Source organism: Onychomys torridus, chromosome 2, assembly GCF_903995425.1.
Source record: "Onychomys torridus chromosome 2, mOncTor1.1, whole genome shotgun sequence".
In the NCBI taxonomy this organism is placed as follows: Eukaryota; Metazoa; Chordata; class Mammalia; order Rodentia; family Cricetidae; genus Onychomys; species Onychomys torridus.
This window is the reverse complement of record NC_050444.1, coordinates 158,414,945-158,427,671: the sequence shown is the minus strand read 5'-3', so window position 1 is coordinate 158,427,671 and position 12,727 is coordinate 158,414,945. Positions and strand designations below refer to the sequence as shown.

Sequence of the window (12,727 nt, the reverse complement as noted above, 5' to 3'; positions counted from 1 at the left end):
ATACAACATACATATATGGCTTGAAAATAGGAGGGAATATGGGGATCAATTTGGGGATTTGGAGTGGGGAACAAGACATGGTATGTACATCAAAGAAAAGCAAAGTTTAGAATATGTGTGTATGAAATGTAACAAAATTCACTATCTTATACATTAAAAGAATAAAAGAAAGGGCTAAAAAAATAAGACTCAGACTTAGCCTCAGCTGTGGCAAAATTCTCCTTGGCCCTTCTCATTCAAGGCACCAGGGATGATGTGATATCTCCTATCTTTAGTTCCTTGATTTTTTTTTTTAATCTTTCTTCCCTGCTGTGGATTAGAGTGGGGTCTTATGGATGCCAGACAATTGTTCTCCCATCATGCTGAAGTCATAAGCCCTTTATATAACTGACCACAGCATTTACAACATCCAAGGAACAGGGGAAAGAGAAAAACTTCCTATCAAAAAGGAGAGCACAGCCATGAAAGCCATCTACATGGTACCAGGTCACAGGGACCCCTTGGTCTTCTAAGCGCTTCTTGTAGAGCAAACCATCATCACGGATAAAATCCCACTGAAGGGTCACCACGAATGCCTCAGGAACCTGAGCAATGATTTTGTCATCTGCTATGAGGGGAGAAATATCTGTATTCATAGTATGTTTGGTTTCTAGATAGGCAGCCTCATTAAAAGGTGCGGGTGACTCAGGCTGCTGGTATTTGCTCCTGAACATTTTAGGGATGTTGTCAGTGCTTAGCCATTTCTCATACTTCTTCCAAGCACTTGGGGGCATACAGGCACCTGTCAACATGGCATCTTTCCAGGAGGGGTCAATGGCCAGATATCTACAAAGACAGTTCATCATGAAATCTTTGGTGAGGAATGGAATATTTGCATTCTGCAGCTTTGATGGGGTCTGGAAATACAGTGACTGGAGGATTGGATAAATCAGGATCTGAGCCCGGATCTTGGGAAGATCTGTTCTGCCTACCAAGGTCTGGGTGATAATACCTGCAGCCCCACCTCCAATGCTGTCTCCACAGAGTACAACCCGGGAGGGATCCACCCCATAGGCTTTCAGAGACTTCAGGAAGTGAATGGAGGCATTCAGGCAATCCAGTAGAGAAGAAGGATGATGGTAGTAAGGAAGCTTCCGGTACCTACAGAAGGAATATAGAGGACAGCACATCAGTATTGTGTAACATGAATCTTAAAAGGTCTTACAGATAGAAAAAACCTGGAGCCAGATATTGGGGTAAATTCTGAAAGATCAGAGAGACAGAACAAGCCACATAGCCAACCTCACCTTGCCAACTCTTCAGCTGATCTTTTTCCCTCAGACTGAAAGCCTCTGAATCCTCACTGGAATGGATCTTAGCTGAACTGCTCAAAAGTCTTTGGTTCCTGGTCCTTGCACCTTATATGCCTTTCTGCTTCCTGCCATCACTTCCTGGAATTGAAGGTGTGTGTCCTTTCCAAGCAAAGATATGAGATCTCAAATGCTGGGATTAAAGGTGTGTGCCACCATGCCTGGCTCTGTTTCCCCATGTGGCCTTGAACTCACAGAGATCCAGAGGGATCTCTGCCTCCCAAGTGATAGGATTAAGGGTGTGTGCCACCACTGTCTGGCCTCTATGTCTAATCTAGTGGCTGTCTCTGTCCTCTGATTCCCCAGATAAGTTTTATTTGGGAGAGCACAAATAAAATATTACCACAGTACTGCAAGAATTTCTGTGAATTGCATCCTCTGCTCACCCATAAATCTTCTGTATGACCCTAGGAATTGAAGATATTCATCCCTATTTCCCCCTATGTGAGTTTGAAGAAGCTGCCAAACTTCAGTTACTGAATTTTATCCTGTTAAGATTCCCTTATTTTGGCATACCCTTGTGGTTCTAAATGGTTGTGTAATATTGCCTAATATCACATGGTTCAGATGATCACTTAAAAGACTTCTTTTCAAAAAACCAAAAAAAAAAAAAAAAAAAAAAAGAAAAGAAAAAAAGACTTCTTTGTTCAAATCTTAGTGCCCAGGTGGTGGTTGATTCAGTTGTCATTGAGAGATTATCATACCATGAAGTTTCAAACATTGTTAATGGTTCAGTTACTGGTGGATTCATAATTTAATTCATTTCCAGTGGTTATCAGAAGTGGCACTGCTTTGCAATTTGACCTTCTGGGACATCTTGCCAGTGAGAGCTATGGGTGAAAAATAGAGCGGAAAGAAATCGTATAGTTTGGCAGAAAAGCTGTAGACTCAGAGGACGAGGTTGTCAAAGGGTTTAGCACATTGAAAAACAAACCAATGGACCATGGAGACAGCTTAGTGGGTAACAGTGAATGCTGCTCAATCAGAATGACCAGAGTTCAGATCCCAGCACCAACAGTGTACATCCTGCAAACGCCTATAGCCCCAAGGGATCTGATGGCCTCTCCTGGCCTCTTTGCACAACCACAACCACATATGTGCATGCACTCACAGATATACATACACACTAAAACCTTAAATAAATTTAAAAAATTAATCAAATGCTTTTTACTGGAGTCCTACAGGGCTTCTTAGATATTAGATCTACCTCACCCATGACACACTACAGGATAAAATTATAAACTCATTTGAAAGACTTTTGCTTGAAAATATAGTACTGCCAGGGTACCCAGCTTGCACTATTCCACCTAGAAAATTGTCTTCCCGGGACTCATTTCCTATTGTTAGTTGCCCAGACACTCAAAGTCCAACATGGCCATGTTCTAAGGGAGCCCAGGTAGTGTTGCAGCTGATGGCAACCAAGGCATTGTCCACACATTACTGGGCATGCAAGCATGTAAAATATAGTCACTGGGTTGTGGAGGCTTCCACTCAGGTTCAAAGGTAAGTGTGGGAGGCCAAGTAAAGAATGAGATAGTTGGTGTCCCTGCACCATGCCCATGAGAAGGAATATATAAACCTGTGAGGTAATGACTAAGCTCCAGTGGAGACCTGAGGAAATAGGAGATGCCATAAATGTGAGCAATATGCCAAAGAACACCATAGACAAAGAGCAGATGGAAGCTAAGAGGGAGGCCAAGTAGACTTCAGCTAGCAGGACTGTAGGACTATGACTGCTCAAATCCTTTGGAAATTAAACTGTGGAGTTATAAGACTTAATGTTTTCCCTGCTGTGTTTTAGTCTTTCTTGGCCCCAGCTTTTCCCTCTGTGACACTAATCATTCCTTTTGTAAATGAGGATGTTTGCTCTATGCTGTTGTATGTTAGAAGAATGCAATTTGCTGTTCTAAGTTGTGACAATTCACGGTTGAGAATTGGGCCAAGGTTCAGAAGACTTTAGACTTTAACCTTTTCATAGGGCTGAAACTATTCAACTTTGGGGACTCTTGCACTAGATGCATTTTACATGATAAGTTAACCATGACCCTTGGATGTGTAGGGGTGGGATACTATTATGTAGATATATAAAGTACCCCTCAAAAAGTTTATGCTGGCAACTTATTCCCTGGATATGGATCAAATCATTAAGATGTAACTAGGCTGTGGAACACAGACATCATTGATGGAATAATTCATTTAAGTGTTTATGATTTGATGACATTACTGGAATGTGGGCCTAATTGTAAGATATAGATCTCTGGGGATGGGTTGTCTTTGAATGGTACCTTGTCTCTGGCCCTTTCTGTCTGCTTCCTGGCTACCACAAGGTGAGCATATTTGATATACTATGCTCTCTTGCTTTAGGAATATTCTGCCTTACAGAATAGCAGTGAAGCAAGTTGGTCATAGACTGAATGAAGTTTCTAGAATTTGTTGTCAAAATAAATTCTTTCCCTTTTAAGTTATTTCTTTGGTATTTGCAATAGCATGAAAAAAAGTGAATAAGAGTAATTAATTGCCACCATGGCTATTTCACTCAATCCCCAATGATGAGTGGTTTCCCAGACCTTTTCTCATTTATATGATGCTGTGGTCACATGTGAGAGCTCCTCTGGGGATAAAAACATCTAGGACTGCCACTCCTTGTATTTTCCCCTGCTCTGTGGGTCAGCTACCTACCGTCTGAGACTACTCACCCCACTGACAGCAGCACTGAGTCTGTCTCTCGAGCCAGGAAGGTACATAGGTTGTGGTAAGTGTCTGCAAGAGAATACCAGACATAGTGCACTGTATGAAGAGTGCCCAGAACACCCCACCACAGCCCCAGGGAAGTAGCTGATATGGAGACCATGAAAATGATACTTCTGTTCCTAGACTTGCCCCCTCTGAAGTGACTCAAGCCACCAGGCCAAGCTAAAGCCAGACATCTAACTTAATTTCTTGAATGTTGGGGGCATCAGTGGACTTTGCAGCTCACCTTCTGCATAGTTTAATTTTACAGTGGGGAAACTGAGGACCAGAAAATTTTGAGGTTCTAAATGAACAAAGATAAGGGTAAAGCACTTTTGGAAGATTAGCCTGGGAATAATAAGAATTTTACATATTGAGCTTAGTATGGCAGCACATGATTGTGATCCCAGCTCTTGGAATATAGAGTCAAGATGATCAGGAGTTCAAGTCATTCTCAACTACACAGAAAACTGGATGCCACCCTGGGCTATAAGAGACCCTGCTTCAAAAGAGATTCATGTATGTATTTGATTAGGAAACAAATGATGAGTAGATGGGCAATATGGATTTGTATGGTGCTACATTTGAAGTTCTGGGAGATAGGTCCACTGGCATTAGTATGTAGCTTGTCTTTACCCAGGTCCCAAAAAGGAACTCCCCTTGATTTAGCCCATTCCCATGGTATACAAGGACCCTTATCAGTCTGTGTCCATTTTATGTCCAGGCTGCTACAACTCATTAGATAACAATCTCTGAGCTGTGCCAAGCAGGCATCATGAATCTCTAAATGACACCAGACAATTCTAATAGTTCTGGGTGCTTACTAGGTGAATACATACCAGCTACATTGTTGGGCAGAGGATCAAAGTAGACTTGGAAGCCAACACTCCTGAAGGGAGAGAGTCTGATCTGAGCTATCTAGTCAGCTTCTCTGTCAGTGACTCTACCCCACAAGGTCTGAAGACTGCACATCAGCTTTATCTGAGGACTTTTGAAGTAGGCATGGCTGGATCCACCTAGGAGAGGAACTGCATCAGGCTAGGGAGAAGGTCTGTGGTGTGAGTGCCCCTAAAGGCCTCAAGGCCTCGAGAAAAGTTTACACAGACAATATGGAGACTCTGATAACTGTCTTGAACCCTAGGACCTGCCTAAACATCTTTCTCTTCAAGTTCTTCAAGTAATTCCTGTTTCAGAGCTTTGCATATGTTACTTACTTTTTTTAGACTTATTAGAACAAGAGTGAGCCAGATGAGACATCACAATGGGTGCTAAATTGTGGGGCCAGGTAAACAACATTTGATGTAGCATTTTACAAAGTCAAAATTAGTGCCAAAATATGTCATGATAAGCAAATTTCAGAATTTTGTTTTGTTGCACCAGGTGTCTCTGTTGAGGTCAGTGGAAATAGCTTACAAATTCCCCACTCCACTTCCCCACACTTCATTTACAACTCATAGAGAAAAAACAGGGAAACCCTTTAAAATATCCACACAGATAAGGACATGTGGAGCAAGGCCCAGGTGCTCAGGAAATAATGTCAAAAATTGACAAATGGGATTTCATGAAAATAAAATTTAAAAAGTTTCTGCACAGTGAAGGAGACAAATGTAGAGACAGCCTACAGAATAGGAGATCTTTCCTAATTGCTCATCTGCTGGAGAATTACTATTTAAAATATACAAAGAATTTTTAAAAACTGAAAGAGAAATCAACCAATCCAGCCAATCCATGGGCTAATGAGACAGACACCAGAGAAAAGCAAATTCAGACATCATTTGAAATCCCTTCATTAAGACAATAAACATAGAGCTGGGTGTGATGGTGAATGCCTTGAAACCCAGCACTCACCTGAGGCAGAGGCAGGAGAATCTCTTTGGCTTCAAAGCCAGCCTGAGCCACATAGTGAGATTCAGGATAGCCAGGGCTACATAGTAAGACTCTGTCTCAAAAAAAAAGAAAGGAAGAAAGGAGGGCAGGAAGAAAGGGAGGGGGAAATGACAACAAGTACTAGAGAGGATGAATGCAGACAAGGGACCCTCGGACACGGTTGGTGGGAATGTGAACTAATCTGCCTAGTATGGACCTTACTCAAAACATTAAAAGTAGATCTTCTATATGGCCCACTTGTACCACTCCTGGGTATTTAGCAGAGATGCTTCCACACCAGTGTTTACTGCAGCATTATGTATGATACCTAAACTAAGAAGCCAATCTGGGTGTCCAATAGCAGAGGAATAAATAAAGAAAATGAGCTATATATACACAGTGGGATTTGAAGTTATGTTGATTGCAGGAAAATGAGTACAAATGGAAATAATTATATTAAGTGAATTAAGTCAGTCTCAGAAAGGCAGATGTCACTCATTGTCTTTCATTTGTGAGTGTGAGGTTTTATATAGATTTATTTCATATATATATGGAAATATAATTGGAAATTAAATTAAATTATAATTAAAGTAGCCTAGGGAGCAAATGAGAGGGGTGAGAAGGCAGAAGATAGTGGTATACAGAGCGGGTATGCTCAAAGTATATTATATAGTTGTAAAAAAATGACCTTGCCGGGCGGTGGTGGCGCACGCCTTTAATCCCAGCACTCGGGAGGCAGAAACAGGCGGATCTTTGTGAGTTCGAGGCCAGCCTGGTCTACAGAGTGAGATCCAGGACAGGCACAAAGCTACACAGAGAAACCCTGTCTTGAAAAATAAATTTAAAAAATGACCTTATGCAATCCAGTATAATTAAATGAAAACTAAAAATATTCAGAATAAGCTCCTACTTTGTGTTTGTCCAAGACACTCGGCCCTGTTAGTTTCTGTTTCCATCTGAACTCTTTGCTCTTTGTAGAATCCCTCCCCACCCCTAATCTTTTCAAATGAGTTTGTTGTTTTAATTATGTGGATTGTGTGGAGGGGGTATGTGAACATGGGGAGTGTGGTGGTCAGAAGGGGTCAGGTCTCCTGGAGCTGGAGTTACAGGTACTTGTGAGCAGCCTGATGTACTCAGTGGGAGCCGAACCAGGCTCCACTGTAAGAGCAGTGAGCACTCCAAACCTCTGAACCATCTTTCTCTTCATATTGTTCTGAAACGTAATATTGTTGGTCCCAGTGACTGACTTTCTGGCGTCCTTTGTTTTGCAGCCTAGCACTGGCTCCTTCCATCCCTTGGTCCTGGCCTCAAGTCTCTCACTTTATTGGAGAAACTGTTTGATTAGAAATAATGGGGTGCTGTGACTCAGTCAGTTCCTATTCTGGGCCTACGTTGTCCAATCTGAAACCACCACCCTCCCATTTGTGTTCTGCAAGGTCCAGCCTCCTATTCAGCAGGCCAGTGAGGGGAGGGACTGAGTCTTGTTCTCTAGACTCCAAGAATCCACTGAGAGTTACAACACATACACTTACACTCTTGATGTTTCCACTCTGGGTGGGAGAAGACAGAGAGCAAGCAAGGAAACATTTGGGGGACCAAAATAAACATGGGCAAAGTAATCTTTGTGACAAGATATCAGGAATGGATCCATTGGTCCAGGGACTGACTTCAGAGTGTCAGGGAGAATCTCTAGATAAAATGTTCCCTTTCCTTTTCCCAACACCCACCCCCATCTACCTTTTCTTGCTCTTTAAAATATGTGGCCTCTTTTTTATGAATTGTTGTTACATACATGTATGTATATGCATATATACTCCTAAATATTAATACATCCTGCTCAGTCTGTATAATACTACTTGTATGTATGTTTTCAGGGCTGTCCATTTGGTATTGGATAACAAGAGACATGCTAACCTAGATTGAGGAAAACCCGCAAGGCCTCAACCCTACACAAAACACTACAGGCAGTTAAAGAATGCTGAGATCAAAACAGTCTTCTCCAGGGAAGACAACATCAGTTGGTTTTCCAATGCCAAATGGTCATTCCTGAATTGTATTTTAAAAGATCTGTTTGGTGTGGAAAGATGACCAGCCAGCCTGTTGACAATGGAACCACTCTTAAATGCAGGGCTGGAGGGGGTGAGCAAGTGAAGATGGGTTTGGACCAAGATGATCCAGAGATCTGAGAACAATAAATGGATTTGGGACCATTGTGGGACAAAGGAGATGGGAGGTTGGCATCATACCTAACTCCCTGGAAATCCCACTAGGCAATCACTGCCCCTGCCTCAAAAGAGATACCAAGTTGTACAAAACATTGTCATGGAGGCAACAGTCCCTTTGACTGACATGACCTTCAGTCTTAATCTGCTTCCCACAAAAGGAGCTCTGACAGCTGCTTCCTTTGACTCCCTCCAAAGAGATTCTCATGGAAAAGTGGACAGGGTTGTGGAGGTTGTGAGGCCCCCCTCTTTCCGTATTACAGGGATGTTTCTCACCTAGGCTGCCCAACACTGCACCCCCTCCATGGAAGAAGATGATGCCTCTTCGGGGCTTGGAGGAGGCTGCTTTAGGCTGAAAGAGCCTCACAGGGATTGTGCCGAAACGCAGGTCCTTCACAAAAACACCAACGCTCTTCTTTGACACAGTGATGTCTAGTACAGTGTGGAAAAAGTAGGGCATGGAGCAAACGTTCATCTTCTCAAGTATAGTCCCCTGTGGGAAAGAGAGAGCAGTTTGGCTCTTTCATTCTTCTGTTCTTCCCACCCTTCAGACACTGCCCATGCCGCTATCTGTCTCAACTGTGGACTCTCCATAAAGCTTCCACTTGAATGTAGTGAAACTGGTTTCTCCCAAGATTCATGAATATCTAAAGCTGTTCATGAAGATCTAGGGCATGGGAGATGTAAGTAGTAAGGAAAGAAGAACCACACCTCCTTACAGACAGAATTTCCTGGTTGCCTTTCTAGAAAAAAACTTGTGGCCCAATAGCTTGGCTCTATTCCAATCTCAGCTCAGTTCCATGTGATTTCCATGCAACAGTGGAGCCTTGGATGATAGCTTTGCCCATTCCTTCAAAGAGTATGAGGAAAGCCACTCTTTCTGGTCCTAGTTCCACATGACTCTGCTAGTCTCTTCTTCAGAGTCCACAGCAAAGCCTAGGCTTGGTCCAGAACTTGTCAGAGCACCCTCTTCTCAATCTTGCAGCTACAAAGCCTGTGTCCAGCCCTCACTGCTTCCCCAAACTTTGTACTTCAGGGAAATGGGTTATACCCTTCCTTATAGTTCCCTCACTCTTGAAGTAGAGAGCAATTATCATCTGTTTCAGGCTTGTCTGATTGGAATAAAGGGAGTAAATTTTAGAAATCAGCACAGAATAAACTTGGCAAAGGTTGGCTGCCTTTCCCTTCATTTCTTGATCATCAACCATGTCTTTGGCAGTGACATCATGATACTCTTCAAATGTGATGAACACAGTTGATGGGGATGGGGCTACCAATAAGCCTGAGGTCATGACCACTGTAATTCCCAAAGAGACAAAAAGTGAGACTGGAACCTAGGAGCTATGTATGTCTCTCCATAATAAATAGATCAGCTCTGTGACCACTGTACAGCTGAGGCTGTCATTGAGTTGATGAGTTGGCTGTCACCTCTTAACACATTCATGGCCACTGAAGCAAGGCATAGCAGTAATCGTCTTTTGCCATATTTGATCCATATTGTACTATCACATGCACTCTTCTCTCTGTAGGAGAAGCACTGATGACTTTAGAAGACAGGTGGGGCCTTAGATGGTCCCTACACAAAGCCTCCACAATCTCTACTGGAAAGAGGGCATTTGCTCTTTTCTTGGATATACTGAGGGCAGCAGAGTTCATGAGCCTGGTCCTCTGGGAAGTTATCTCAACATATTCCTATACATGGAACAGAATGACCTAGATTTACATCCATCTGCACTGATGGGAAGCTGCATGGACTCAACAAACACTTCCAGAGTTCTGCTTAATAAACTATTGGGGTTTATTTGCCACACCCAAATCTTAAGTTCCTTTGCCTTTTTAAATTCAACTTTCTTTGTTTAAATGTCTTTTTAAGTTAGAAAAAAATTTATTTTATGTGAATGAGTGTTTTGCCTATATGCATGTATGTGTATCATGTGCATGCTTGGTTCCCATGGAGGCTAGAAGATACCCTGGAATTGGAATTAAAGATGATTGTGAGTCACTATATGAGTGCTAGAAACTGAATCCAGGTCCTCTACAAGAGCACCATCTGCTTCTTACCACAGAGTTACCTCTCCAGTTTGGTACAAAGGTCTTCTAAGCCCTCAGGCTAACCACTTCTTACTAGTTGGCACAGTAGAAAGTCCCACTCCTTGTCCCGGATCACATAAAGCTATTAATATATCAAGTTGTTTTTAAGTTAAATTTTCTTTTGTCTACTTAGTTTCCTGTAACCCAGGACTGAACTTAAGACAGGATAAGACTTTTCTTCTGCCCTCCCTAACTCTACAACAAACTAAGTTTAACTAGCAGCAACCCTTGCTTGGGAGATATTAAAAAGCCAGGCTCTAGCTCCTGACAGCTTTCCCTAACCATTCCAAACTGATCAACAACCATAGACTCTAACACACCTCATGGGCTCACATATCCCTAACTGAAAGCTCTTGTTTTAATGATGAGGAATCAGAAGTATTTTAGCCAACCAGGTACGGACTTACTGACCTATGCTGCTTGACCCAGACAGTCACCAAAGTCTCCACCTTCCCAGTCTAATATCTGGCATTTGAAAGGGTCTCAGACTGTTTCTCATTAGAAATCAACTCCCCTGTTTCCTCGCTGATGCTTATTCTTGTTGGAAGTAAAGGAAAAGAGAGGGTGCATACAGCTCACTTAATAGCCATGTTGTCCTTAACAAGCCTTCAGTACCACAACTGGCATATCATTACTAACACATACTGGCTGTTACACTATGTGGATCTTGGCAAAATACTTTCCTCAGGCTGAAGTTCTGTCTACCCTGAAAGAAAATGATTATTAAGAAACAAAATTTGGCTGGGCAGTGGTGGCATATGCCTTTAATCCCAGCACTTGGGAGGCAGAGGAAGGCAGATCTTTGTGAGTTTGAGGCCAGCCTGGTCTCCATAGCGAGTTCCAGGAAAGGTGCAAAGCTACACAGAGAAACGCTGTCTTGAAAAACCAAAAAAAAAAAAAAAAAAAAGAAAGAAAGAAACAAACAAACAAACAAACAAACAAACAAACAAAATTTACCCATGTTAATGTCAGATGAAAGAGGTAGTGCAGAAACCGAAACTTCAGGGGATTCGTGATGGTAGGAGGCACATCAGTAGTACGGAGATGGTCGATGAGAACCCACACGCTGACTCCCAGGACCAGGAGACACACAGTAGCAAGGAGAAGTTCCACCCAGGAAAGCATGGTGCTCTTGTTCCTTCAGAGTGAGCAGAGAAAAACCTGTGCCCTAGGAGGACTTCATGGAACTTCTCACCCACAAACTCAGGCACCTTATAACCTTCAGAGAAGCACCATGGCCTAATCTCACCCCCTTTTCAAACCCCTCTGGATATTGGAAGCATCCCCGTATGAACTGATTGCAACAGATCTTAGCCCAGAGAGGTTCCTGCCCAGCAGCAGTGGAGCCTTCGTACCTTGTCCCCGGGTCACAGCTATCCTTCATCACACCACCCAGGGAGTCACCAACCCTGGTTAGGAAATGGACACTATTGGAGAAGGGGTTGTCTGGAAAATGATGCCCAATGGCAATGAAGGAATCAAGGACAATTGAGGAAACTCGCTGAAGTCATGTAAAGTACTCTGTGATTCTCCTCTCAGGTGTGAAATCAAAGATTAGAGAGGTGGTATATGTACCAAGGTGAACCACAATGATGAAGGGCAGAATGAGGTGTCAAGAACAACTTATCATGTCACACCTTTACCTCCCATATCTACTCACTAGCCTTATTTACTTAATATCAGAAATGGGTTTCACAATTGCTTCTTGTATTATGTCCTGCAGCCACATGTTTTGAGGTCTAAGGTCATGCTGACATAAACATATCGCCCAAACCTGGATAAGCCAATTCTGAGAGTTGTTAAGCAATGTTCATGTGAGCACATTTTTGTATGTCTGTTCATACACAAGTGTGTATTCATACTGTCATATATATGTGAGTATGTGTGTGTAGAAGTTGAAATCAGGTGCTGTCCTCAGTTGCTCTCTACTTTATTTATCAAGACATGGTCTTTTCCTGAATCTGGAGCTCACGAATTCTAGCCAGCTTGACCTGGGGATCCCCTGTGTCTACTTTCCTACCTTCATACCTGCACAAATGTCAAGTGACCCAAGCTCCAGTTCTCACATAATGCCTTATGAGCCGAGCCATCTTCCCAGCACTGAGCACACTTTTTACAAGATAAAATGAGAAATCCAATCCCTGAATCCACAGCCACGGACTTTGTTTGGTTTCCAGTGTTGACCACCTTCTACCTGCCGTGCCCTGGTATAAGTTTTCCCCTCCTCTTGGGACTATTTTTTTGCTGCAAAAATCTTTTGGTCTAAGTAAGCTCACAAAGCTTAAAATGTTAATTAATATGCTACATTTTAAAGCATGCAGAAAATAATGGTCTTTGTAAGGTGTATGATAACATGCCAAAGACTATGGATTTCTCTCTAGTATCAACAATAAGACAGGTTTTTCCTCTTCTGATGTTAGTATTCCTTGCTGGTGGGTTAGAGAAGGGAGAAAAGGACAAGGTACTATG

The 12,727-nt window shown here is 42.5% G+C and overlaps 1 protein-coding gene across 1 annotated transcript; it reads right to left on the bottom strand.

The window, feature by feature from the left end:
• Positions 1–368: 368 nt before the first annotated feature.
• On the bottom strand, positions 369–11,383 carry LOC118578026 (arylacetamide deacetylase-like 4). Its single transcript, XM_036178636.1, has 4 exons — positions 11,216–11,383; positions 8,444–8,660; positions 4,046–4,109; positions 369–1,140 (listed from the first exon to the last, which is right to left on the bottom strand). The coding sequence occupies exons 1-4, from the start codon at positions 11,381–11,383 to the stop codon at positions 369–371; spliced, it is 1,221 nt and encodes a 406-aa protein (XP_036034529.1).
• Positions 11,384–12,727: the final 1,344 nt, after the last annotated feature.

What these genes read in the sequence shown, in the direction of transcription:
- LOC118578026 (XM_036178636.1), bottom strand. Translation starts at nt 11,383, where the DNA reads ATGCTTTCCTGGGTGGAACTTCTCCTTGCTACTGTGTGTCTCCTGGTC. An exon ending in TTCATCTGACATTAACATGG is followed by an intron (nt 8,661 to 11,215) that starts GTAAATTTTGTT and finishes TCTTTCCCACAG; the next exon opens with GGGACTATACTTGAGAAGAT. An exon ending in TGCAGTGTTGGGCAGCCTAG is followed by an intron (nt 4,110 to 8,443) that starts GTGAGAAACATC and finishes ATTCTCTTGCAG; the next exon opens with ACACTTACCACAACCTATGT.